General features: G+C 40.7%; 1 protein-coding gene across 1 annotated transcript; it reads right to left on the bottom strand.

Annotated features, from left to right (window-relative positions):
• Positions 1 to 337: 337 nt before the first annotated feature.
• Positions 338 to 27,228, bottom strand: LOC146624073 (sodium/potassium/calcium exchanger 3). The gene is made up of 17 exons (XM_085363659.1): positions 26,784 to 27,228; positions 20,120 to 20,236; positions 9,708 to 9,784; positions 9,458 to 9,532; positions 9,274 to 9,358; positions 8,735 to 8,838; positions 8,248 to 8,322; positions 8,133 to 8,158; positions 4,384 to 4,437; positions 4,136 to 4,278; positions 3,871 to 4,037; positions 3,557 to 3,794; positions 2,323 to 2,489; positions 2,027 to 2,141; positions 1,814 to 1,926; positions 1,598 to 1,663; positions 338 to 998 (listed from the first exon to the last, which is right to left on the bottom strand). The coding sequence occupies exons 1-17, from the start codon at positions 26,884 to 26,886 to the stop codon at positions 888 to 890; spliced, it is 1,836 nt and encodes a 611-aa protein (XP_085219785.1). The 5' UTR covers positions 26,887 to 27,228; the 3' UTR covers positions 338 to 887.
• Between the last annotated feature and the right edge of the window lie 586 nt (positions 27,229 to 27,814).

The following is a 27,814-nucleotide window of genomic DNA, read 5'->3' as shown; positions in this document are numbered from 1 at the left end:
ACTCTTGTCCATGTTTACGACTGGTCATCTGCAAACACAGTCCCTCTCACATGAACTCAGTCATTGCTAATTTAAAAAAAAACAAACCCTGGGTTGACTTTTCTGAGTTAACCTTGTCAGATTTATTGGGTTTTCTGATGTTAGGATAACTGAAGCCAGATAAGAAAACATCCCTTTTAAGGTGGACTTGCTTCAGAACCCAGGCCTTTGGTGCACCTCATCTCCAAACCAATATAAAATGTTTTTTAAAGCAATTTAGCAAATTAGTCCACAGCTGACAAATTTAGCTGCCACGTGACCTAATCATGAGCTTCATCCATCACCTGAAAGCAGAACAGCCAATCATCAGTCTAGCACCGACCATAAAGCTTTTATAATTGCACGTTAGCAGGAAAGGAAAGCAGAGTGGCTGCTGTAATACTTACACAGAAAAACAAAAATTCAGCTCAGTTCTCTGTACAATTATCATCAAAATATTGGCCATTAAATAACCACACCACTGTGCAACAACAGCACTTCAACATCTTTTAAGTTACATAACTTGTTTGTGTTTTTTTAAATATCACTAAAGGCCCAACAGATCTGCTGCCTCCATCTGCCACATTCCTACATTTTCTGCTAGATCACCCAATTTAATACCGAAAGACTGCTTTTAAACACTCCACTGTACAAGAAGGACAAAAAAAAAAGCTAAAACGTTTTGTGTAGTTGCATGTGTACAGTATCACCCTAACAAGTCCCACTGAGTTGCAGAGGAATTAATAAGAGGAATACATCAATGCCGTCACTTTTTTTCACTTTTTTTGGCTTCAGGAAGGAGGACGTGTGGTAGAAAGGTAGATACTCAGCATGGCGTCTGAGTTGGGTTGGCCTTTGACCTGTAAGCCTCACATCTGCCCAAAGAGGATAGAGCAGAGCAGGAAGATGGCATAGAGAAACATGAGACCCAGACCCAGCCGACGGTCCAGTCTCCAGTGGTTCAGATGAACACTCAGCACCTGCAAGCAGATGCGGAGCATGCAGACATGCTGATCAGGGACAGAATTGCCAAGGGTCCATTTATTTGAAATAAAATTGTCTTTAATGTATCTACCTTTTTAGTTTAGTTTTCGTTTAGTAAAAAATACATAACTGGACAGCTTTCTATTTATATACGTTTCAACCCCAAGGGGGCAGTGCAACATGTTGCAAGCTTTGCTCTCCACCACATCCCGAGGGAAACATCTGGTTCATTAGCTGCAAGCTGCTCCACATGTTTGCCAACTTTGTTAGTGTGGCAACTGGTGCCGAGCACCCAATGCACAGCTGATTTAATAGTTATTTTGTAGCCTAACAAACACACACTGGTGAGTGTATATTAAGTTTGCAGCAATGTTGCAAACCAAAACACTCAAAGAGCCCCAAACCTGGCTGAATGATCTAATAGCATTATTGATTCGTATGACTTTAAATCTGTTTGATATAGAAATGTACTGGGTGGGATTTTTTTAAAAACCCAAATTTAGCAGAGCTCTCTGCTGTACACTTTATACTGGTTACACCTCTCTGAACATCACCTATATATCTGTGCAACCTTTGGTATTTAGCATTTACTTACTGTCAGAAACACAGACGCCAGCAGCAGGATGACAGAATATACAAGTCCTTTATTATTTATGGATATCTGTGGGAAAGAAAAACATCAGTGTTATGACCATCAAGCAGAAGTGAGAAGCTGCAAAGCTTCGCTCTGATAACTCGCACAGAAAAATTAGTAACCCGGGAAAGAAAGAAGTTTGAAGAGGTGTTACATAAAGATGAATGTAAGCATTACTATTGATCCGTGGTCCACCACAAGTGTACGCAAAGCCCAGGGGAAACCCAAACCCAGCAGGATGTCAAAGATATTGCTGCCTACAGAGTTGGACACTGCCATGTCCCCCATGCCTGAGTAAAGACAGGAAAAGTGACAGAGAAATGCTTAAGTACTTGCCTCACAAAGAGACATAAAAATGAAAGAGAGAGACATCACGCAGGACACATTTACCTTGTCGAGCTACAATCAGACTCGCCATGCAGTCAGGCACGCTAGTCCCTGCTGCCAGGAAGGTTATGCCCATGATGTAGTCTGGGATGTCTAGTGTGAAGCTGATGATGGTGACCTGATAGAAACATATAGAAAATATTAGGATAAAGTTATCTTACTGGTCTATAAAACCTTCAAACTGGCTTAGTTTTTGTTTTTGTTTTAATTTACAAACCAACATGCAGATGTACATCACATCAGTTTCAGCAGGTGTCTGAGAATACAAGAGATACTGTAGACAGAAGACCTGCTCTTACCATCCACACCATGAGGTAGGAGAAGACAGCGATCCATAAAGTGGAGGCCACAAAGGTGACCATGAACCAGCGGTGCCAGCGTGGCAGAATGCAGTTAGGCACAGTGCAGTAGAGCAATAGGCCCAGAGGCCATGTGATCACCCACTTTACCCGCGCACACCAGCCATCTGTGATGAGACAGCATTTGGACTGTATCAGCAATCAAGGGGTTAACATGATAGAGGAGTAAGATCAATTTAAGGCAACAATAAACTGACAAATTCTAGCTATATTTATTGAAGGCTGTTCAGAGGCCAGCGAAAGCACAAGTAATCCCTGTGACTACTCTTGGGGCTTCATGATATCCTTAATGTGATTATCTAAGGTGCACAGCTCTCTGTCCACCCTGCCTGGCGTTTAAACCTCCTGTTTTTAAGGGGCAGCCAATCAGAAGAAAGTTGATTTAGAGGCAGGGTGGCCTTAAACAGGCAGGAGGTAAATGGGTAAACTCGGGGGCTGCACAGAGATGAATAAGGATTATTTTTAACCTAGTAGAGCAAAAGACTATGGAGTAAGAAATGAGCATTATAGCACAATCATCAATCAGCTAATCAATCAAATCATTATATCGAACTTAGAAGCAACAAGTGTTATTACACATTAAAAAATGAACAGAAAACCAGCGAGAGCTTCATGTGGAAAACTCTTTTTTATTGCTGAGGTATATAGTTAAGGGCCTCCCTTAGTTATGCTGCAGTAGGCCTAGGCTGCTAGAGGCTTCCCATGGTGCACTGTGCATTTCTTTTTCACTCACTATGTGTTTATACACCACTCTGCATTTAATTATTAGTTATCATTAACCTCTGGCTCTCCTCCACAGCGTGTCCTTGTCCTGTCTTCTTTCCCTCACCCTCAACAGTCAGCTCAGATGGCCACCCCGACCTGAGCCTGGCTCTACTGGAGGTCTCTACCTGTTAAAAGGGAGTTTATCCTTCCCACTGTTGCCAAAGTGCTTGCTCATAGTGGATCGTCTGACTCTATATTATTGTTACTATGTTACTAATAATACCGAGTTATCATTGTAGCGTCTTTAGCTTACAATATAAAGTGAGGCAACTGTTGTCGTGATTTGGTGTTAACGGAATTGAACATTTGCTTTTTGAAAAGGAAGCAAATGTTTATGAAGTCCTAGCCCTATTCTAGCTCATCTTATGTATCTGTTTTGATTATACAGTCTAAAATATACATTCCTCACCTGGAATGCGCACTGGACTGAAAATCCCATCTTCATCGTCATCTTCATCTTCTTGCTGGCACACCTCGGCCCCTGGCTTGTCTCCTGACTCTGTGTCGACCATGCCGGGTCTCCCGCCTCCGTTCTCCAGACTGCAGGAGGCTGTCCTCTTCAGACTGTTGCTGGTGGACCCCCCTCTTGACCCGGGTCCGGCCTCAACGTCCCGTTGATTTTTTGAAATACGGAGCAGTCTCTGTCTCTGCGGTCGAAAAAGATCATTTAGAATTTTTTTTTTCTTGTGCGCGAGTGCGTCACAGTATGTGAGCATTAAATACCTCACTGATGAGCATGCGTCCGGCCATGGAGAGCCTGGTGCGGGGTGAGAAGTGGGGGGTGATCATAATCCGCAGGCCGGCCTCTGAGAATGACAGTTTGTGAGGGTTGAGGATGAGAAGCTCATCTACCATGACGACTGGAGAAGCCTCCTGACCATGGGCTTGGCCTGTGTATGAGATGTTGCCAATGAAAAGCACAACATATAAAACTACTTCATTCACACTCGACATACAAATCATTTAAAAAAACAAAACAAAAACAAACCTTTGTTGAGAAGCACCATAGATGTGTTACACGCCGAGGTGTCTTCTCCCAACTTGTTGTCTCGCCGTTCTTCTGATCGGAGGCAGCACGGCCTGATGCTCCTCAACCGACGTGTCACAAACACAAAAATCTGGGAGTTGAACCTGTGACAGAGCAAACCACCATCTTACACCATCCAAGTATTCTTACAACTCACACATATGGAGCTTTACTGACTGATGAGGAGGTTTTGTCTTCAGGAAACTTACTTCATGATGATAATGTAGATTCCATACATCGTCATTAGCAGTAAGGACTCCCACCTGCACAGTGAGCAGAACGTTTATGTGAGTCTGACCTTCACAGAATCAGTGTGCATTGGGAACAACTTGGGGTTCAGTATCCTGCCCAAAGACTGGAGCAGTCAGGGATTGAACCATCAGCCTTCCAATTAGCAGAGGACCTAAGGCTAAGATTGAGCTCGTAATGCTGCACACTGCATTTTTCTGGGGGGTTATTCCATCTGTATTTCAAATGTGAACAATAACGTGACTATTTTTTTTATTCATATTGGGAAAATGATGGAGAAAACACCTTTACAAATACTTCATATAATACTTATGGAAACTTTGAAAAAGAGAGATTTCGTACCCGAGGAGGACTATCACACTATTTTCAGATGAACATGTTGTGTGTGTTTTATTCCACCTTTAATATCCCTGAAATCCTTCACTTGCTTTAACTCTTTAAAAAAAATCTCAAGCTGTAATAAAACTCTGTGGTTTCTACAGACCTCAAAACCTGCTGCCAGAGATGCCACATACAGATTTCAAACTTTCTATGTTAACTACACTCCAGGGAGTCCATATTATCAGAGCCACAGTCTTAGTATTAAGTGATATTAAAAACCGAGGACCAAATTCAAGCAGTCGAGCCATTTTTTATGATGGAATTTAAATATCCCTGCTGAATAAAATGCTATGAAAGCATCTATAATCACTCCTACTTTCATCCCCATCCCCAAGTTCTTCTTCTTCTTCTTCTTTTTTTTTTTTTTTTTAGAAAACTAATGACAGTATTGACCTCAAACTCTCCAGAATTCCTAATAAGAATTCCCTGAATTTTTGTTTTCCTCAGCGTGAAAAGTCTCTTGATAAATTGAGAATGACCCTGGATCGCTTTGTTTAGTTAGGATAATTTAATTAAACAGAAACAGCTTAAGTCTATCCAGCTCTCTTGACCACACTTCCTCCTCTTCACTGATTGGTTTGTGTTCTTCTTTGGTCACCTTTTATTCACAGTTTCACTCTGTCACAGTGTAGCAGTTCAGTCTTGAAATGTATTTATTTATTTAATCTTTTTTTAAAGATAGAAATGTGGGACACATTTATCTTTTATGTTTCCCCTTTTGTTTGAATATTTATAACTATAATTTATGTATTTATTTAGAATGGATGGATGGAATTTTGCAAATTTAAGCTTTTAACTGTAAATTCAGGCTTTTATTCATTTCCAACACTTTGATCAGATGCCCATAATGAAAGTCACCTTTGTATTCTGAACCTCTGAATTACCAGAAACCACCAAAAACATGGCTTTAAAAGTCCATTATCATCCAGATTTTACCTACAGACTGTCATTTGAACTCAGTAACATAGGAGCGCCCTAAACCAACTTCTTATAGTCTCTTATAGTTTGTAGTTGAGTAGTCAGTTTTGCTCAGAGAGATTCCAAACTCAGTGAGGTATCCCAGAAGCATCTGGACAGTGGCCATGACAGTAGCAGATCTTCTAAATACTAAGAAGGGGTACTTCAGTGCTTCCTGTAATGCCTCCTTTAGCAGAGGAGACACTTGGGCATCATTTATTAAATTGCAATCCAAAGTGATGGAGTGTGCAAACAAACATCCAACCTATTTTCCATTTCCATTGCCATACTCTGCTGATATGTCTCAAGCATGCTCACTCATCCAGGGAAAGATACCCTGATAAAGTTAATTCTGTTCACCTGACTGCAGCTTCTGCTTCTTCGTTGAGCGATGAAAAGTTTCTCCCACTGAAAACATTAAATCTGGATAAAGTGAATCAACTTTCTCGAAACTAATAAAAATGTTTTCAATCTGAACCTTCAACAGGTTCTTAAACCCACACATGAGCTATGAACATTACAACATGAAGGTGGAGAAGATCGTAACTTGGATAAAAAAAAAATGCATACAAAATAAAGTACAAGAACATATGAGTAGAGAAGACCAGCAACTAATCTCAATTAGTCATCCTAACACTGCATTTCTCTTTTGCTAAGTCCTTATGAATTCCCCTTCATATCTTTCCTTGACCTCATGGCTTTTCCCATAAAGGTCAAAGAGAAGTGAAGTGTTTTGTGAATGATTTTCTTATATAGGGATATAAATGTAGTTGAAATATATATAAAAACATCAACACAAAACAAGGCAGTTCAGAAACACTGTCACAGATTGAGTCATACAAAGCAATTTTTAAAATAAGCATCTAAACGTCTAGTACACACTGTCCAGTTCACTTCAGGTTATGCATGTTTTCTCTTTGTCTTTGAATATGAATTGACTGAAACTGTCCCATTGCTCCTTGGCCATCTCTATTTTTTACAGCTAAGCCTTCACAACATAACTTCTCCACATCGCTGCCACATTTTCACTGTCACAGTTTGAGATTCTTTCCAAAACCTGAGAATTAGTCAGGCACGAATCCCTAACCCGACCCTCAATAGGCCCGCTGCATACTTATTCAGCTGTGGCATGACACCACTGTCTCCAAGGAGACACAGTGTTGGTGATCTAGGCAAATCACACTTCAACAATCGTAAAGATGTCTTCAAAACAGAAAAACCTTTGCACACTCGCGTGCATGCACATAAGTGCCTCTTTTTGTCTTACATTCCCAGCATATAGCATCCTTAATTAAACCCATTTTGTTTAATTGAGAAGGATAACAGTAAATTATTTTATATTGGATAAAGTTACTTCTACTTTCCCTGATTTGTGAATAAATAAAGCTATGACTGACAACAGTGAAATGGACACAGAAAGCACAATAAGTTCAGTGTGCTGCAGTCTGCTCTGTCCTTTCTGAACTACTTTGAGCACTAGGATGCCAGTGAACAAGTTCAAATACAATCCGTACCAACAAACAGGACTGACAGTAAAAGACGCAGCTGCAAACAGCGGTGAGGTGAAATACACCAAGATGGCCTCGGTTTGGGACTCAATAAACAGCCTGCTATATATCACGAAGGAATTCAGCACCACAGTGGACATTAGATCCTTGAATAAATCTACCCTTTCAATAAAATCCCAACACAGTGAACAATGGAAAGCTCTTTTACTCTAAAGGTCTCGGGAAGAGAAGTAGGCATCCAGAGCGGGAAAAAAACCAGCTGTAAAGGAAGAGTTACACAAAAGAAATCAATCTAACAACCAGTATCAAATCAATCTTACAAATAAGCTGCAAATGACTGAAATGAGTGCCACTGATGGCATAAACCTCCAAAGGAAATCAATCAAAATTAATTTACTAACATTTTCCTTTCCTGCCTCTGATTAGAAATATTTGTTCAGATGTTACTATTTTTCAAGAATAAATCAGAAACATATTGATTTACCACAGTCCGTTATCACAGCTATAACGCTGCCATTACTAATAATAAAAAGTAATACAAATCACTTGAGGAATGAGGTTGTGACATCATTTAGAGCATGAAAGAATGCGCTTTAAATTCATTTTTTGTGACATTTACAATTCTCGTCATCAGTAAACCGCAAACGAGGAATAAAATCATGTCAACAGGAACGTCAGCTCCTGTTGCAATCCAACCCATTTAATCCGATTCCTGACAGACTTTTTAAACACGCCGAGTCTCAAACTGAGCTCATTTATACAAGCAGTGAAAACAGTGTAAAGTACTGGCTCACACAAAAAAAACAGGGAGTTAAAAATTTCTTAAAACAACCTTTAAAAATGAAAAAGCTGTGTGGACTCACCAGACAACTGTGGCATCATAGATGACCTAAGGAGAAAGAAAAGACAGTTTAAAAGCAAAAAGGATGACACGGAGCTCAGAGGAACTACTCTTTATTGTTTAAATGTGTATCTCACCATGATGAGAGTCAGTACTGACAGGATGTAGTAGGAGGAATCTCTAAAGAGAGACCACCATGTCAGAACCACTGTCTGTGGAGAACAGATACTCGTGTTACAATATTTTATTATTCATTATTCAGAGCTGCGCATGAACAGGTTTCTTCTATTGCAATGTCTTCTATTACATTTTATTAATTTCAAAGCCAGATTAAATGAAGGTTCTTTACACCAGTTTGATAAGTTGCTTTGTCCTGAGATGACCGCGCTCAGACTAAACCCCTCTGTTTGGCAGTGGAGTGGAAAAAACTGTGGAAGACTGAGCCTTTAAAGCAGTCTGAGCTCATTTGAAACTTTAATAATGTTTAACAAACACATCACCACTGTAGCAATATCTAAAAGCACAACAGTTTCCCTTTAAACAAGCATGGAAAAAGAAAAGTTACACCACATGTGACAAACATCTGGCTGTAAGATGTGAGTAAGAGTCACAAGTTTAATCTACCTGGCCTGCAAAGATTCCACTCAAACCAATTATGACCAGGATGTTGAAGACAGCTGAGCCCACGATTGTGCCGACGCCAACGTCACCTTTAGTGATGAAGACACCTGAAAAAGTGCAGAGGATTTGTCTGACGTCAGATAAAATCTGTCTGTCATTCCGTGTTTTTAGGGGCTGTTTATCCTTGTAAACCCCAGATGAGAATCCACAAGCTAAAATATGAACTACTAAGAAAAATCTTTGTGTTGCTTTAAACTGGACTCTGCTGACATCTCCTGGATATGTCCGGTACCTACTTAGATCAGGACCTTTGAAACAACGAGAGCATTGAAGAGAGCCAATCCTCTCCCAAAAGCTTTGCTTTATTTTGAAAGTTAAGCCATTCTTTACCCATGCTCCACTTCACCAGGTTTTGGCACGGTCTGCTGACAAACATCACTTTTTCTCATTTAATCTGATGACAAGCAGTGAAAACAAATGTTGTCATGCTCTCTCTGAATGGAAAGAGCTGCTACTTGGTTAAGACTAGCTGGGTTACTAACCAATGAGAGAGGTGAAAAGCTCTGGAGCTGAGCTTCCAGCAGCCATAAATGTGGCCCCGGCTACATCTTCACTGAGCTGAAGGTTCTGGAAAATTAAATTAAAAAACAGTTTGAATAGTCCGATAATAATATTTTAAAACAATAAATTTATATCTGAAGGCCAGCTGGGGCTGGTTTTCCTCACCTCAGATATTTTCTCCAGGGAAGGAACAAAGTAGTCATCACAGACAATTGCCAGAGCGTAGAACATGTAGATGGCCTGGAAGAGAGGGACCCATACACACTTTGCCTTTACATAACATAAACCAGCTATATATGTCGTCCTGTTGTGTGCGTTTATTCTGTATTGATGTCAAGTGTCAGCATCATGACTCAGGGTTATAAATGGAGAGGAAAATGTGCAGATTTGAGGCAACATTGCAAGAAATACTCACACAGAGTGCATGGAGACACACGGCCCCATTCTTCCTCTGCTCCTTGGTGAAGATGTCCTCTGGAAACTCATGGATGGCTGCAAGGTACACACGTTTTATTAAATAAATGCCAACTAAAAACTGAAACCTGCAAACAAAACAAAAAACAGAAAGAAAAAAACCCAGAAGACTATTTTTATTAATCATCATTTGTAAACACGTTTTAAATGAATATATAATTTTATCATCATCATCACCAATTTCAGGTAAGATCTCTGACAGACAAGCTACAAACTGCAGCATCACAGAGACCCAGTGTTCGTTTTGCAGTGACAAATGAGACAGGAAGTGAGGTGGAAGTGAAACTGGCAGCTGCTTCCTGTCCTCCCTTGAGTTTAAAGAAAAAAAAAGGGGAAAAAAAGAACTGTTAATGACAGCTTAGCTCCCCTCTGTTCCCTCGACACTGCGAAAGAAAGCCTTGAGTGTGTGGTACAGCTCCAATTTACAACTCTGAGCCGAGCTGGATGAATGTAAACTACTGGGGAGCATGAAGCTATTAATAGCCCTTCTGCTCTGTGAGACAACAGCGGGTCGACAAGCACACAATAAGCACAGCGTAGCCGCCACGATACACGCTGCACCTCGGCTGCATGGAAACCGAACAACAGATTGCATGGATTAAAAGAGGGTCCCCTGTGATCAGGGATATGAGATTTGATCTTTGACTCTGCGGCGGCAGAGATCGAGAGGAGGAGGAGGCCATATGGTCCCGAAGAAGGGGACAGAAATTTGTTCAGTTTGAAAAGATAAATGTTTGTGCAGTGACGTTTCCGCATTTTTGCTGTTGTGCCACGAACTGCTTCTTGTGCATGGTTTTTAAGAGGCGAGATGAGTTTGTGGACGGGCTGAGGTAAAAAAGCTCCTTTGTGGTCCAGCTGTTACTGCGGGGCACAGCTCGTCCAATAAACTGTCAAGGTTTAGCACGTAAACTTTCTGTCACCCAATCTGACGAATGAAAGAGGCTGGATTTGAAGCAGTTCCTCATGCACCTTCTCAAGCGGCCTGTCAGCTGTCGGACATGTGTGCTAACACACAAACTCTCAGATTAGGATGGAAACGAAGGGGCTTCAACATGTAGCTCAGATGGACCCTTTGAGGGGTTGCTCTGGTGAAGGTAGTTACTATGGCGACCTGCTCCCCGGGGGCAGCTTTTTTCTGATGGGTGGCAGTAGGAAGCCATAGGCAAGGCAACTGAGAGAGCAGTGAGAAAAGGGGAGGTGAATATGTGTTTCCCATGGTTAGGGTTTATGAAAAAAGGAAAGAAAAAAAAAGTGACAGCAGCTCTGGACTGTAATGTCTAAAAATATTTATTTTTCCTAACAAACCCTCAGGAGAGGTCTGAGAGAGCGGGGGAGGAGGGGGCACGGCACACAGATACAAAGAGACACAAACAGTCTACTGGCTTCCTCAAGGTTGCTGAATGTGCTTTTGCCAAGAATCTTACGCTGTGGTCTCACAGTGCAAGGCCACAAACGGAAACACCAGAGGGTCGAAGATGATCGCACATCTACAACTTTCCCAATCAGGGGATTTGAGCCAGCTGCGCCGTCAGAGCAGTAAAGTCACAAGTTTACTAATCACTCGGGAACATGTGGACAGCAGTGCTGGTGTGCGGTTACTCTGAGAATATATATAGTCTATATATCATTTCTCTGGGCTCAGTGTTTTTTATTGCCAGCATCACAAGAAGCTCCCACAGCTCATTCACCTCTGATCCAGTTCTGTCGGTCACAGTGTTCACAGCAGCTCACTTATCTTTGTTGCACTCCTCCACAAGCAGCACTGCTAAAGAACAGACTCTCTTCAGATCTGTTCAGTTCGCTGTATGGTTGCTGGTAAAGTGACAGACTGTCAGAAACACGAGTATGCATTGTACTGCTGACAGGAAGGACTTCTTCACAGCCTGAACTAGCACAACCAAACAGCTTTTGTAATACTTTACAGCTAAGTAGGGTATAAAATTAACTTATTGCTTTTTGCTAAACAGAAATGTAGTGGGTTGGTAGTTTGTTACATTTTGTTGGCATATTAGATTCAAAGGGTTTATTAAACACCGTAAATAAGTTAAACCTGAAAATGCTGTCAATAGCCATGTCTTTAGGGATAAAATTGCTCTATAAATCAAACTGACTGATATATAGACAAACTCTTTTAGCTAAACCTTTCAGAAGACAAACATGAATGAAACTGTAAAGTCTGGTACATAAACATAGTGTAAAAAGTAAGGAGATTTGTGTTTGGCTGATTATTTCTTTGTTGTAAAAATGCATCTTGGTAATAAATCTTTTACGGTTGGGAAGTTTATTTCCTGTTAAACAGAGCCACATTTGTGGGTTAAGCAGCAGAGTTGAGCATGTGGGTTTTGCCCATAAAAAAACCCAAATCTTCAGCTTATTCTGCTATTGACACTTCTTTTGAGCTTCTGGTACCACAGGTGCTGACAATCAGGCTCCAATCAAGGCTGATTGTCAGCACCTGTGAGCATGGACCCTGTGGTTAGTTGGTGTCTACTCCAAGCATATCATGTCTGACTGTTTTTAAAAAGGGCCCGTGCCACAGGGGAACTTCAAGCTGGTGAAGATTCTTCAATAAACATGACACCAATTAAGAGTCAATATCAGAATAAGCAGTTTGGCATTGACAGAGAAGATTTGCCAAGTTTTTAATGGGCGTAACCCTCACGCTCAACTCTGCTGCTCAACCCTGCTGCTCAACCCTTAAACGCATTTTTCTTTTTCTAAAAGTGGCTCAATTTAAAGGAAAATGAACAGGTGTTCCAATGGTATAATATTTATTGCCAAGGAGCATTGCTACAACAAAGAAATAACCCTGCAACAAGTTTCCTTACTATTTGTGCTACACCAAGATGTTTCTGAAGTAAACAAATATATAAATTTTTACCGGAAAAAAGTCATTACCATATTACTAACATTAATAAATGACTGTTTGATTAAGGATGTTTCAATAAAGTGAGGTATCTCCTTGAGTATGCATCTATTTCTATAAAATCCAAGTGATAAATTGTAAACTAAAAAAATTACATGTGTATTTTGGACATTCTTTCTCCTCTAGTCCAAAGGACAACGCATCAGAGAAACAAATCATTCCAAAATATTAACAGGGGCCAATACATTATAGAAATAATAAATATATGTTGTACTGGATACAATTTAATGACAAAAATATGTTTAATCACCAAACGTGTTTCAAGATCTGTGCCAATTGGAAATATCAGATGACGAGTATCATTAGATTATGTGCAAATTAGAAACTGCTCATATCAACAAAACATTTCTCTACTTTCAGATGCACAAATGCAAATGATATGCTATGGGTGGACAATTCAAATTTCAGTATAAATACAAATACATAAATTGTTCACATTAACAAACAAAAAAACACAACTGAGGATTTAGATGAGCTATGTATGCTGACTAACAATAACTTGATGATATGCTGGTCATTCAAGACCTGGAACCTTTTTTTGCAAAGGATTTTTCCCCCTGTTATATACACCACATATGAGCAGCAACTTCAGACTTTGGGTTTGGGCATTTATCTGGATCTTAGTTTAACTAAAAACCAAAACACCCAAATTGTGCTCCCTGATGGCAGCAGCCTTGTCTCATAGGACAATGTACCCTATCACACTACAAACTGCTGACAGAGCAGGGCGGCACCAGCAGAGTCAGATCATTTTTTAGGGTGTCTAACCTCCTGGCCACACATGGCCGGCCACTCTACAAAACACAGAACCTAAAAGAACTGGTAGATCTGGTCCACCATCCACCCCACCCCCAGAGGTTCCCGTAGCCAATCTGTCTGAACACTATAAAACTGATGGTTTTAATCTTGTGGCTGACAGGTGTACGCTCTGATTGTGTGCCATGAATCTACTCATCACTCTTTGTGTGCTCTAGACTATCCAGTGAGATTTATGCTGACCTTAAAGCAACAGTTGCTGTTGTATTTTTTGCTTTGTTGAAGTTTGTCAGTGTGAGACTGGCATAGAAGGAAAACGCAATCATTTATAGCTGAAAATAAGTCGCTAAAGAAAAAGGTCAGCACATAAATTTTAAAGATTAACTCTAAAGCACAATAAAAACCAGGAGGTATGGTTTAGCATGTTTGTAAAGAAACAAGTGCAAGTTGACCCTAATGTGTCTGCTTCCATTCTCAACGCACTGAAAATCTACAGCATAAAACTTTATTAGCTTTTAGTTGAGTCCTCCACAAGACTTATAGCCATTATAAAATAATGTTTCCATTTCAAACTGAATGGACGAATCAACCAGTTGCTACTTTACAGCATAACGATATCAGATGACAACCTTAGTCTATTTTTAAATCTGCAGTGTGAGAGGACAGATTGTTTCTTGAATGTGTATTTTATCTCGCTCCAGATCAAAAACAGGCCATGCTGCAGATTAGATCTTGAAGCATAAGGTCAGTGCCGAGCAAATTCTGCAGGTTTTAGAAATCAAACCTCCATGGAGCTTCAGCAGATTCGATGGATGGACAGTGGGCGGTATAGGATAATGTTATCGATCTGTAAGTCTGCAGGGCGTCCTGGAGTCAAGCTACGGTATTGACAAGCATATTGAGTAAAGTCATATCATGCACCAACCAGACTGGCGCTGGCGTATAGTCTCTTGCCCTCTCTTTCACTCTCTCTCTCTCTCTCTCTCTCTCTCACACACACACACACACAAACAAAGAGAGCGCGAGAAAGAGAACTCTGCAAAACAGCTGCATTTTTCATGAGAAATCAGAAAAATAAATATTTTATCCAGGTGTGTAGTGTAAATTCAATTATGCATTTGTTCTTTGATTCCCTTTCCTTTGAGGCAGATTGAATGCAAAACTGATGAAACAGCAGCAGGCTTCAAGCTCCAACAACCACCTTTCGCATCAATAAACACTGAACATCATTTTACGCTGTTCTGATAACAGAGAACAAAAGAAAACTGTGGGGTGTACGTTCGCTCAATAAAACTACAACACGATGCATCATTAGCAAGACAATAAACTCAAAGGAGAAACACAAAACTCATTAATCAGTCATTTTAAAAGAACACCGGTCAACCCCCACAGTAAAATGTGGTCTTAGTACATTTTATCCATTGCATAGAGATGGTGGCTTTTGCTTCTCTACAGTAAAAGTAAATGGTATTCACATTGTTGTGCTCAAACCATCAAAAAGTGTTTGAGAAACTGCAGCAGTGACTTTCCAGAAATCATGACCTAGTTACTAAACTCGAAAGAAGACCTAAAATGTAAAACCATTACGTGAGCAGTTTCATATATGAGCCATTTTCTTTCCCCACTACTATACCAGCCAACCACATCACTGTGAAGAACTCAGCATCTATCTATGGGAGGCATGTGTTTGTGACAGGATGCAAAGAGGGCTCTAGTGCACTCTAGAGCCCTCTTTGGCTGCATATGCGACCTAATTTCTCAATGATGCGACTAAAAAAGTCCTAGATTGCACCTTGTCTTCGCAACTCGGAAAGTCTCCGTGTGGTCAACAACAAACACACATTATACCCATATCGTGGTCTAAACAAATCAGAGATAAAAGGCGTGGGACCTCTCTGATTGGCCGCGGTCAATATATTCCTGTAGTTCTACATTAGTGTTCGTTTGAAAGTGCAGGTGGATAGAGAGAGGTGAGTAGCTTGAATAAAGCGATATCGAATCATAAAATCCTGAATCCACTTTTAATTATATATGTATTTTGCCAGAAACGCCAGAATCTCAGGTTAAAGCTCACAAAACTATTTCAACAACCACCAAACAGCTAAAACATCAAATGAGAGCGGGTAAACGGATTCTGCACAAAGACATAAAATCAAAGCGCGGACCCGACGCATCAGAATCAGTGAGATGGCGGCTTTCTCACCCAACGGCACGTACACGGACACACCATCGGTGCTGAAGGCCGAGAACTCACAGTTTCTGATGCCTTGGGTCCTCGTTTTGTGTTTATGTAGCCTAGGCCCGACAGAAGTGGATGTAGCTGTGGGTAATGAGAAAAGATGACTTTTTCGTTAAGTTAAGCCCTGATCCGTCTGAAATTCATAGCCAGTGCTCTGACACGGAGCATCAACCTCTGAACGCTGAAAAAGCACAGTGTGTCCAGAAAACACATTAAATGCCATGATAAATGCAAGAGTCCCCTCTCCCCGCTGCCTTTCAGCGCTGGTGAGAAGAGGTCGTCAGAGGAGGCCGATGTGAGTTTAACATTGTCTACAATATTGCCAAAGAGTGCCAACACACTTTAAGCACAAGCACTTTTTGAGTAACTTATCTTTCTTTTAGAACTGTGCTCCAAATAAAGAACTTTGTGTTGACAAGATTGTTAGTTAATCATTTATAAATCAATCTTGTCTGTATGGACAGCGAATAGTGAACATGTAAAACAGTGGGGTTAAGCAATGCAGTTAATAAAGTTGGGCGCACCAATGCAACTGTGGCAGAAGGTTAGTCTAGAGCCCTGTGAGTTCCTCTGAGCTGAGCAGCACTGTTAGCTCACTGCACACTTCCTATGGTTGGTGATTGTAGCTCAGCACAAAGACACAAAGCTGCTAACAAGGACTGAGTGTTTGTTTTTTTAGGTACTAGGTAGGTACTGCTTTTATGAAAGGAAATATGATAACTTTTCTTGACATTAATGAAGCAAGTAAACAAGCAAATAAGTAAGTATGTCACTATATGTAATATTCAAGTACGAAAATAACCCTTTTAAAGCCAAGTACACCATATTTGATACATGGGTTTTTGTTTCTGAGACTTCATGACACTTCTATCATCAATGTAATTTTTTTTCTCCCCCAAAAACCGACATGGTTCCTTGTTCCTTGTTCCTACAACGTGCAGTGTACATGTACACTGCATGTTTTACAATGCGTCAGAAAATGCTTGATGTAGCAAATATACTACAAATGAAAACTCATTCATATATATTTTTTAAACTAGAATTAAAAAAATTAGAATTATTATTTCGTGTTTCAGGCTTCAAAGGGTTAAGTATGTATTTCAGCAAGTATGCAAGCATCCATGTATATATGTAAGTAGGCATCTAACTATGTATGTATCTGTGTAAGTAAGCATGTAAGTAAGCTATTAATCCATTATATATGCCAGTAAGTATGTAAGTAATTAAGCATGTATATAAGTAAGCAGTTATGGTGTACAATCGAATATACTTACACAGTATTCATGTGAGAATGTAAATATGCCTGTAAGTATCTACCAAGTTTCAAATAATGTAAGGAGACAACTTTCTTGCAGTCAACATCTCCAAAACTGAGCAACTTCAAGAGCACTCCAGATGGATAAATGGCTCTGCAGACTTGAAGGGATACATGCAAATTTGATTTGAAACATAAACAGCTCCTTTTAAAGGAGAATGTGATAAACATACTTTCAGCCCTAAAACGCTGAGTATTTAATGGACAGAATATGAACTGGAACAAGGACCCATATCTGCTGTTTTGCAAAGCTTCTTCTCCAGTTTCATTAGCGACTGTATAATGTAAGCGCCCTGATAACAGTCCAGGACCATTCGAAGACAATTTGAGTTGGATTATCAGCCAGTTTTTCTTTCTCAACACTTCCTCCCTCTTGAAAAAAAAACTCTCCAAAAATGGCTGTGGAAAAATACTATTCTAAGCCGACTGTTGCTTGCCAAAACAAACATAACAAACCTCGACAACAACGCACCCTGAGCCATTTACTTCATTTACATCGTTTGGATTCTTTGAACCCTAAACCCCCACCCGAGGCCAGCTGTCTATTTTTAGCTCTTTGCACTTTTAATGCTTGAAAGACTGAATTGTCTGGGTTTCAAAATTTAGCATTCAGTTGCCTAGCAACCACAGTCTCCTCGAGGCTTGTCAGCTGAAGCCGGATCACACCGTCTCCATCTTGCTAAGAAGCAGAGGGATGAAAAGAGAGCCGGAGGGCTGAACGTTACTGTGCAATCCCCGAGATAATATCCCCCGAGGTCCAGGGCAGGGTTTTTAATCACACTCCAGATTATGCAATCGCTGTCAAGCGGCCGGCTGAGAAGGAGGACTGCAACCTGAGGCTCGGGCCGTGCTCACTGCTGTGCCTTATACTACCTGTCCAGCCTTTTTACATCTTCATGTCTCCAGTCTATTAGCACAGCTTCCCCATGTGCACTTGTGCCTTTGTAAGAGATAATGAGGGAAATCTGTTTGCAGCCTGGGATGAAGGCATGGTTAACTATCAATCTGGAGGCTATAAATACCGACGGGTTATTTAAGATGAGATTTTGCACTTATTGTGGATTTGCAGAGACATTCTAAAATAAATAGACGATGATTGGTGGTATATTGTTTTTATCTTAAATTACTGCTTCAAAATAATTTCCCGAATTGCTGCTTAGAGGTGTTTCAACATGGCTTCAGAGGAGCAGTCTTGCCCCTGGTCGGCACAGGTTTTGTGCAGATGTCATTACCCGAGGAGCGCTTGAACTCCTCGGGCAAGGAGAGAAGAAATTTCACAAACTCACTTGTTGTAACTGTGGCATCCTATTACAGCAACACGCTCAAATTCAGTGAGCTCTTTAACAACAACTCGTTCTTCTGCAAACGTTTGTGAAGGCAGACTGCATGACCAGGTGCTTGACCCTATACACCTGTGGCAATGACGCCTGAATTCAAAGATGAAGAGGTGTGGCCCAATACTCATGTCCCTGTACTGTGTTTCTGTATTTTTAAGCTGCACATCCAGATTAGGCAGAACAGGTTTTGGGTGGCATTTAGTGAGGAGTGTGGTCTTGGCAGGCCATTTGCATGGAATATTATTAGCATAACTTGCCCAAAGACCAAGCTTGAAATTTTGTCCTCAGCTTCCAACAATAACTGTTCAGTTTGCATACAATACAGAATTGTGACTGACAGCCTAATATTAGAACAGCCATAGAGGGAATGCAAATGATACAGAGATACTCAATTGTATTCTATCAGAAGGGCAACAGATTTTTCATTGAGCAGCCGTGTTATTTTATCTACTCTGTGCTATTCTCCCCGCACAACAATGAAGAGATTTCCTCTCCGATCTGAATTTTTAATAATAAAAGTGTCAGCTGTGATGAATGCAGCTCATGTCAGCCAGCCAGCTAATCAGCCTGAGAACCAGAGAAGCAGAAGTCCCATTACGGCTGCTCAGCGGCTGCATGCCTCAGTAATAATTTCATGAAGGGCAGTTAGAATCCATCCGAAGCGTTCAGGGCCGACCAAAGCTAAGGAAGCAAAGAAAGTAACTGGGCATTTGTTAGAGACAGACTACCTCAGAAAATCTAATCGGATCTTCACTCTGCCGGTCTTCTTATGGGCTTCATCCATCTCCTCTTTTCAGTGCACGAGCTTGACACACAAACTACACACTCATGACAGCAAACACAATGCCTACTCTGTGTGACCTTTCAGTTCACCTGCAGGGGAGAAGCACATCTCTAGTAGACTTCTTTTTTTTACCTGCGTACACACACACACACACACACACACACACACACACACACACACACACACACACACACACACATACATAAGAACTCCCATCAGGCAATAACTGCTGAACCACACTATAAATCAGATCAGAGACTGTGCCTGTAAATAACCAAACAAAATCCGTAACCCCAAATAAATTTGGCTTTTGCAGTAACACACAGCCACCACTGTGGGTTGCTTCCTTGAAGTCCTCTTCTGACCTCCTGTGACTTCAACACAGGGTTCAAACTTGCACCTGAAAGATCAGGGAGTGTCCACACCAAAAGAGGGGGTCACACTTTCAACACAGAGCACAACTGTAACATCCCAAGAAGTCTGGGAGAACATTTGTCTCAGATGACTTGAACTGTGGTGCGTAAAATCATGTGCTGGCACACAGCTCATTGAAAAGCCATGTTTTTGTTTGAACAAATTACAATAAATGCCAACAACCTGTACTTCCTACAAGTCTTGGCTCTCTGCTACTTCATCTTAGGAGATCCAGTTGCCAATACAAATATGCACCTGCAGGTGGAAAAGTGGGAATTCCAGGGAGCAGGAGAATCAGAGGTGGTGGTGGTCACTGTTCAGGTGGGGCGGGCGCCCTCATACACAATCAGACAGCATAGCTTGCTCTCTATATTCCTAACTAATGACTGCCTCAGTGTATAAAACTGTTTTATTTCAGTTTTAAGAAAATGTAAAAATTCACTGTTACAGAGCATATAGGGTTTTTTTTAAGGCATTATCTACGTGGAATAAGTGGAAGGAAGTACAGACAGTGTTGTGGAGCTTGCTGGTGTGTCCTGGAGAAACAAGCGGCATCTATTTAGGAAAAGAATGGTGACTCACCTGCTCGGGGCTGATCCAGATCCAGGCTCTGGTTGTCTGAGTTCTCCTGCATTAACCTTCGTGTCCATTGTAGCGTCTCACCATTCACGCCTGGCTGAAACCCCAAAGACTCTGTCTCTGTTGCAAAACAACACGAGCCATTTTAGTGCAAAAGCAGCCAAATGAACAGGCCTCACAGGACTCCAGATTCAGAAGGTGCTTTGATTTAGAGTCAATACCAAAAACTATTCTCACTAATGTTTTGCACTGCATGTTGATGGATTGTTTCTTTAATTAGCCGACGACAGGACAAACTGCTTATTGATCTTTTCAAGCAAAAATGTCAAACACTTGCTGGTTTACATCTCTCACCTGTAACAATTACTGGATTTTTAAAAACCAAAATTAAAACTAAATAATCAGAGGTCATAACGAAAATAATTAGCTGAATTAAAATACCTGTCGCAATTTCTCAGAGCTGTGTGTGTGCTGCCTAAAAACTGTTTTTACCAACACCATCATTTTTTTTCTGTATTGACGAATTCGAACGCTGGACAAGCAATCTTACTGTAATTTCCAATGTGAGGGTTTTTTGGGGGGTCTAGCAAAAAACAAATAAATAAATAATCACACTGTAGCGTTGTGTTTCTGTCTGTGGGAGATAACAGCATGTTCACTATTTCTCAGCCATCAGTGCTGAAATCTTTACAGTGTCTATTTCTGTTGTGTATTTTATTCCTCAACAGTTGAAATGTGTGGGTTTCCTTTTATAGCTTTGGCAGAGCGACAGCTGAATAAGTCCCATCAGATAAATCTGCCTCTACAATCTATATATATGGAAAAAAAAAAATATAAATATATATATATACAGATCTCCTTCTCCACCACCACCCACTGAGAGCTTTCCACTACAGGCTGAGAAGATAGCGAGGGAGTTATTACGCTCTCTACTACACGCCGTCCTTTTATTATGAGGCCTCTCGGCGTCTGCCTCTGATGCATTTCGTGATTGCCGGGTGCTGTCGTGTCCCTTTGTACCTTACAGCTCAATGAGCCCATTTCACGAGGGCAGCGGTCGAGGCTGAGAAGAGACGTGAAGGCTTTCATGTTGAGGTATCAAGAGGAGCTCGCCTCGTGTGAAATTCAAATAGGTTTCTGCCACAGATGGCTCTGTACCGCGTTTCACATGTCTCACTGGGACACATCTATAAATGCCTAAACCAACATTTTAGCTCATTGAAAAAAGGAGACATAAATACGTGATGTTTATTCCTGTAATCTAAACATGCTATGATCTGCACACATCATGGCTGTTTGACTAACTGTATCATATATCTGGGTTTTGAAGAGTAGATATTTTAAAAGCCGAACTAATTAATTTGTCTGTTGATTAATCGAAACACTGTCACACCTCCTTACCAGAAAGCAAATATCAGTTTTATCTTTAACACTGAATAAGCAATAGCTTCCAGTGTGGGGAAAAATACACTCACTCGCCACTTTATTAGAAACACCTCGCTGGTATTGGGTTGGATTCCCTTTTGTCTTCATAAATAGATTCAACAAGGTGTTGGAAACATTCCTCTGAGATTTTAGCCACACAGCTGCTTATTCATTGCTTGCTCCTCCACATCCCAAAGGTGCTATATTGGATTAATATCTGGTGACTGTGGAGGCCATTTGAGTACACTGAACTCATTGTCATGTTCAGGAAACCACTTTGAGATTATCTGAGCTTAGTGACACAGCGCATTATTTTGCTGGAAGAATACAGGATGATACACAAGGTTGATTAGCCAGGTTAGATAAACCTTGAAGAAAAACCTATGAATTTTACATAGGTTTATATTATAGGAAAAAAGATGTACATGGTCAATAATTCTTTATAAAAGTATGCTTTTAAAATCATCAAATCAATAATAATTAAGCAAGCTTCAAAATCTACCCTGCTAAGTAGTTTACTAGGGCATCAAATCAAACGCACATCATAAAACAATCAGGTCTAACAAAAGTGTCACGAGTTATGGAGTGTAGGAGTGCTGAGGTACCAAATGCAAACAAATGAACTAAAAATAGACCTTTTATTAGGCTGGTGTAATGTCCAGTAACTACAGAAATCTTATATACACTGTACGTGATGGTACACAGGAGGGTACACTGTGGTCATAAAGGGATGGACGTGTGCAGCAACAGTACTCTGTGGTGTTTAAACAATAAGAAGCGGGCCCAGAGTGTGATAGGAAAATATTCCCCACTACATTACACCACAACCAGCAGCACGATCTGTTGATACAAGGCAGGATAGATCCATGTTTTCATGTTTATCCTACCATCTGAATGTGGCAGCAGAAAATTGAGACTCATCAGACCATGCAACACTTTTCTAATCTTCTGCTGTCCAATTCTGGTGAGCCTGTGTGTGAGTTGTAGCCTTAGTGTTTTTGTTTGTAGCTGACATGAGTGGCATGTGCTGTGGTCTTCTACCGTAGCCTAGCTGCTTCAAGGTTTAATGTGTTGCGTGTTCAGAGATGCTCTTCTGCATACCTTGGTTGTAACAAGCAGTTATTTGAGTTAATCTGGTCATTCTCCTCTGACCTCTGAGATCAACAGGGTATTTTAGCCCAGAGACCTGCAGCTCGCTGGATACTTTCTCTTTTTCAAAGCATTCTAAGTACACTGAGTTGGTGTCATGTGATTGGCCGACAAGCAGTTGAATGGGTGAACCTAACAAAGCAGCCAATGAGCGCATATAACTTTAAATATAAGCATTCATATAACTAAAAGCAATTTTTTTTCTAACTTTAAATCAAACAAACACTGATTAAAAAATGATTTAGCCTCTGAATTTATCACTTTAGATTTTCACATTCCAACTACATGGACAGAGTTTTCAATGCACTATATTGTAAAGTTTTCTAAGGTGCTAAACCTCAATATTCCAGTGTTTCATTTTTTTTAAACGTTTTTTTAAAGACATCCTTGAAGTTACAAGTTTTGTAACAGAAATTACACATGCACACACTTTCCACGCATTAAGAACGCAGTGTGAAGGTGCTTTTTACCTTAATGATCAATGGTGTCAAATTTGGACAACTTTACTGTTACAGTATTATCTACTGTAACAGTAAAGTTGTTAGTAACATTTACATGTAAACAAAGGAATAAGGAACCAGACTGATCAGTGATGAAAGCTGATGGAACAAGAAATGAGGTGTTTGAATGGAAATACCTTAATCCTGCTGAGAAATGGCCCAGTATAAACACATAACCTTTAAATACATAATTTTGGTCATAACTCACTGTATGGCAGTGCAGACTGTGGGAAGGTCCAAGCAAGTTATGTCGGCATAATTTATGATTTCTTTTGTTTACTTTTGTTTTTAGTCTTAATGTGATGAAGAAATCAAATATGCGGAATCTTTTTGTAACTTGTGCTAAACTGGGATTAATGGTCTAACTACCATACAAACCTTTAAAGCTTCTTTTTTCCTCCCTTTGTCTGACTTGAAACAACAATGTGTTATTTAAGATACAGATGAACAAGGCCCTACGCCATCTTCTTTTCCTCTCTGAAAACCTAGTAGTATCGCCATCTTTGGCGGAAACAAGACATTTGATGCCATCAATCACACAATGACTGACAGGCTGGCTTCTTGAGATCGAACCCCAAACACCTTCACTGCCTCCACAAGGCCAGACAGACAGCAGTCTGCAGTATTAAATGTGCCTGACAGTGAAGTCCTCAAAAGGTAGCAATACAGGTAAAACGTCTGTGTGTGTCCACAGTCCAATCTTCTCATGGAAACACTGTTATCTACACAGAAACACTGCCATGTTTCCACATAGATAACGCTGTAGTCCTCTGGGTCTCTTTGACATTCACACTGCACATTTAGTAAGTGTCCTGTGTCGCTAAACAAAGAGCTGATAAACATTAAATTTGACCTGAATTATACCTCAGCCACATTTTGATTAACATCTGAGTGCAGACAATACCAAATCAAACATTTAAAACAAGTGTGGAGACATTTTAGAGTCGGACAGTTAGGAACAAATCATGGATGATGAGTATTTTTTATAACAGAAGAACACGTGCCAAACCTTTCTATGTACCTCAACGACAGGCATCTGGACGTGTGCACAATGTTCCTATCCTAAAATGTCACCGTTATTTTGTGTGAGCAGCAACATTACTATCTGTGTTTACACTGTAGTACTGCTACCTTTACTTACGTAAAAGATCCAAATACTTGAGCTGTTCAATCTTTCGAGATCTACATACGTGGATGTGTCACTGTAATCTTCATGCAGATGTTTAAAGAAAAGCATGAAGATTTCATGTGGAGGGACTCGGGAGCATTTTGTCAGGTTTATGCAGCTTTAAAAAAATTGATTGGTTGATTCTCAGTGCTCTTATCAGCCGTGGGTTCATCTGCGAACGTGCGGTAGATGCCCAGCAACATGGGCAAAATGTGTGTTTCACTTTACAGAAACTTGGTACTATTAAAAGTTCACATATACGCTGAATTTTATCAGGTAGACGCAAACACAGCTCCAAATGATCCCAAAGTTGCCTCATATCTGCTGGTTATATAAATTAGCAGTATTGGTACAGCCATGTGTGTACTTTGCTTTCATATTATGTTTACTTCTGCAAAGTTGACAGAAAAATGTGAAAAAGATTAACGTTCACTAAACCTGCTAAGCTTTTTTACATCTTCCCAGAAACTGAGATGAGCTCCCATGTTGGAAGTGTCTTGCTCATGTGGTAATATTGGTGTCCGAAGGGTGTTTCTTGTGTTTTGCATTGCTTAAAAACAATGAATATTTTACCATTAATCTTTTTCTTTGGCAAAAATGACAGTAAACATGATTTTGCACAGAAATACTTGACAACAGTTTGCTTTGGATTGTAATGCATTCTCCCAATCCTTAATGTAAAGCTTCTCTTTTCCCCACCCCAGTATCAGACTGATAGTAACAGAGCTACACATCCATAAATGGTTAACGGAGCAGTGGTATTCAGGATGCTACAGTATGTGTAATATTTTCCAACTATTGTGAGAGTAACCTGCCTGTCATCATTACAAACAGCAGGACACATGCTTTGCCCAGCGCTTTGTGCTTTTATATGGTTTTAAGTTGAGCAGCCTTGGTCTCAGTTCGGAAACCCTCTTCAGAGCTGATGGGCACACTCATAATTTAAAGGTGAAGTATAAATATTAATGACACGGCTCATTCAGAAGGACACTCTTCCACCAAGGATGTCCTGTGCTACTGGGATGAAGCCCAAAGGTAAAAAAAAAACAAAACACTAGTGATGGAACAAAAAGTTCACCTATTCAAATATTTATCTGAACAAAGGGTGGCAGAGGGGTGCAACGCAGTTGGTGATGCTGGTGCTGATGAGTGTGCGTGACAGCGAGGGATCACATCAGCAAAGGCGATGAGGGGATGATGATGAGCTGGAGGAGGACAAGGGTGAGGGGGTGGGGTGATGCCTTTAGGTGCAATGCTGTTAGATGAGAATAACGCATCTAACTTAGCGGCTACTGATACAACTGGAAGTGTCGCATAATCTTAGAGGGGTTGTGTTTTAAGGAGACGGAAGCACATAAAGATGGAGGTGTGTGTGTGTGTGTGTGTGTGTGTGTGTGTGTGTGTGTGTGTGTGTGTATACACAAATTATAAAGCCGGTTACTTATGTGACATTTCCTTCACTACATGTCCTTTTATAGATGTAAGTTTATTTTACCCTGGAGGCTGCAGGCATCAGTCCTAGGGGATATGAGTTATGTCACATGTTGCCAAAAGAAACGAACCGAGACAAATTTGATTAATTTAACTATTAATTAACAACACTCCACTGAAAACCATGTTCGCCGCTTTCGGGAACAGGAGGACACTAACAGGGCAGGCGGTCTATTTGGGGATAAGGCAAATATGCCCCAAAAAATTAAACATGCCCTGTTGTATACAGTAATTCTTCAGAGATGAAGATGTAATATAAATTGAACGCCCAACCCATAAGTGACCTTATCCGCAGTGATTGGATTTAAACATGCCACAGTTTGTCACTGCTTTATGTAATCATCAAACTGTCACCTTCCCTCAGGGTGACTTGACAATCAATCCAGTGCGCACCTGCCTGCTCTCCTACTTATTCATCACCGTTAAGTGTTGGAATAATGTACATGTATTTCTACACACGTGCATCTGCAGCTGTACCACAGGTATACATATGTAATACATACATCTTTATTTTTTCTCGAAGACAAACACATGAATTATGCAGCGTTTCTACTAGTTTCATGTGGCTTTAGTTGAGAGAAGCACTACCTTAATACACATCTAAGTGCGTGTGTGCGCGTTTTTAAACAATTTCCTTCTGGTTTCTCCTCCTCACTGCCAGGATGCAGAGAATTAATCATCATAAATCTTTATATAAGAACGAGATAATATTAATTTAGCATCTAAGTGGGCACAGCAGCGGCATTTCTCATTCTTGAGAGCAAACACACATGCGTGGAAAGTCAGATTCATTATACTGCGAATGTGAAGAGAAAGAATGTGTTTTACATTTTATTTCAATCTTACGAGATATCCTACAGCTGATATTTGTACGGATTTATAGAGTAGACGCACGCAGGCGCGCTCAGCCTCTGTGTCTATATTAAGGTCTCACCTGGTGCCTGGATGACCTGCGCGAGCCAAATGACGGCGACCAGCCCGACTCCACAGCAGCAGAACCGCTGGAAGGGCCGCCGGTGCCTCGCTGCTGCTTTCATTCCTCAGCCGGCCGCATATCCACCACAAACATCTGTTGCTCTCTCACACTTTTACACCGCAAGAAGCTCCGAACAAACCGCCAGCAGTAGCAGGAGCAGAAAACGACTTCTCTGACAAGTTGTGTCAAAAAAAGAAAATCCCCGCAAACGACAAACCCGTTTTTTTTTATTTTCCCCCCTCCAGGCTCAGAGGAGACGTTTTGCTGGTAAACTCATCCAAAGGTCCGGGTCGCACATAGCGAGGAGAGGCGCAAAAAAGCTTTCCGCCTTCATGTGTACAGTGTGAAAGGTCGACAGCAGATCCCACAGTGAGCTGCAGCAACAGGAGGCGACATGCTCTGAGCCCTGTGTGCCTTCACTCTGCCTGTCTGCTCACGCTGTGGGCTTCCCCCGTGCGGCCACCAGGCGACGACAAACGCAGCCGATGTCGAGCAGATGACATGTGGTTGATATTTCCACTTTTCCGAGCTGCAAGCTGTGGCTTATTAAAGAAAAACACTGCAAGGTGTGACGGACACCTCTCCAGAAGAACTGTATGATTTAACTTCCCCTGGGGCAATGCTCTGTCTACACCTGATTGGCTGAGCGCACCTGGTTCACCTAATTACAGGGGTGCAAAGCGGGGAATGATGGAAACTGGAGCCGAATGCGTTACAGTATTTTAAATAATCGCTTTCACATCCAGGGAACCTTGAAGCGGCTCTAAATATTTTCTTTCTTGTACTTGTTTATAATTTGAAATGTGCAAAAAAACCAACAACCTTAAAACAGAAGATAACCTGACCTTAGTGCATCTCTTTTTAAAGAGAGACCTGGCAAAGAGAGCAGCAGAAGTTACAACAAATTTAACACATTCTAATAATAACAAGTGAAGAAACAAACACATCGTATATTCAGTACATTCAATTATTTTTCTTTAAAGGTACAG

The sequence above is a fragment of the Diplotaxodon limnothrissa genome, linkage group LG10, assembly GCF_057381915.1.
Source record: "Diplotaxodon limnothrissa isolate DT_005_m linkage group LG10, D_limnothrissa_male_GT1.1, whole genome shotgun sequence".
NCBI classification, from domain to species: Eukaryota; Metazoa; Chordata; class Actinopteri; order Cichliformes; family Cichlidae; genus Diplotaxodon; species Diplotaxodon limnothrissa.
This window is presented reverse-complemented; position numbering and strand designations above follow the sequence as displayed.

What these genes read in the sequence shown, in the direction of transcription:
- LOC146624073 (XM_085363659.1), bottom strand. Translation starts at nt 26,886, where the DNA reads ATGAAAGCAGCAGCGAGGCACCGGCGGCCCTTCCAGCGGTTCTGCTGC. An exon ending in TGTGTCTCCATGCACTCTGT is followed by an intron (nt 9,533 to 9,707) that starts GTGAGTATTTCT and finishes CCTCTCTTCCAG; the next exon opens with GCCATCTACATGTTCTACGC. An exon ending in TGGCGTCTGTGTTTCTGACA is followed by an intron (nt 999 to 1,597) that starts GTAAGTAAATGC and finishes ATCTGCTTGCAG; the next exon opens with GTGCTGAGTGTTCATCTGAA.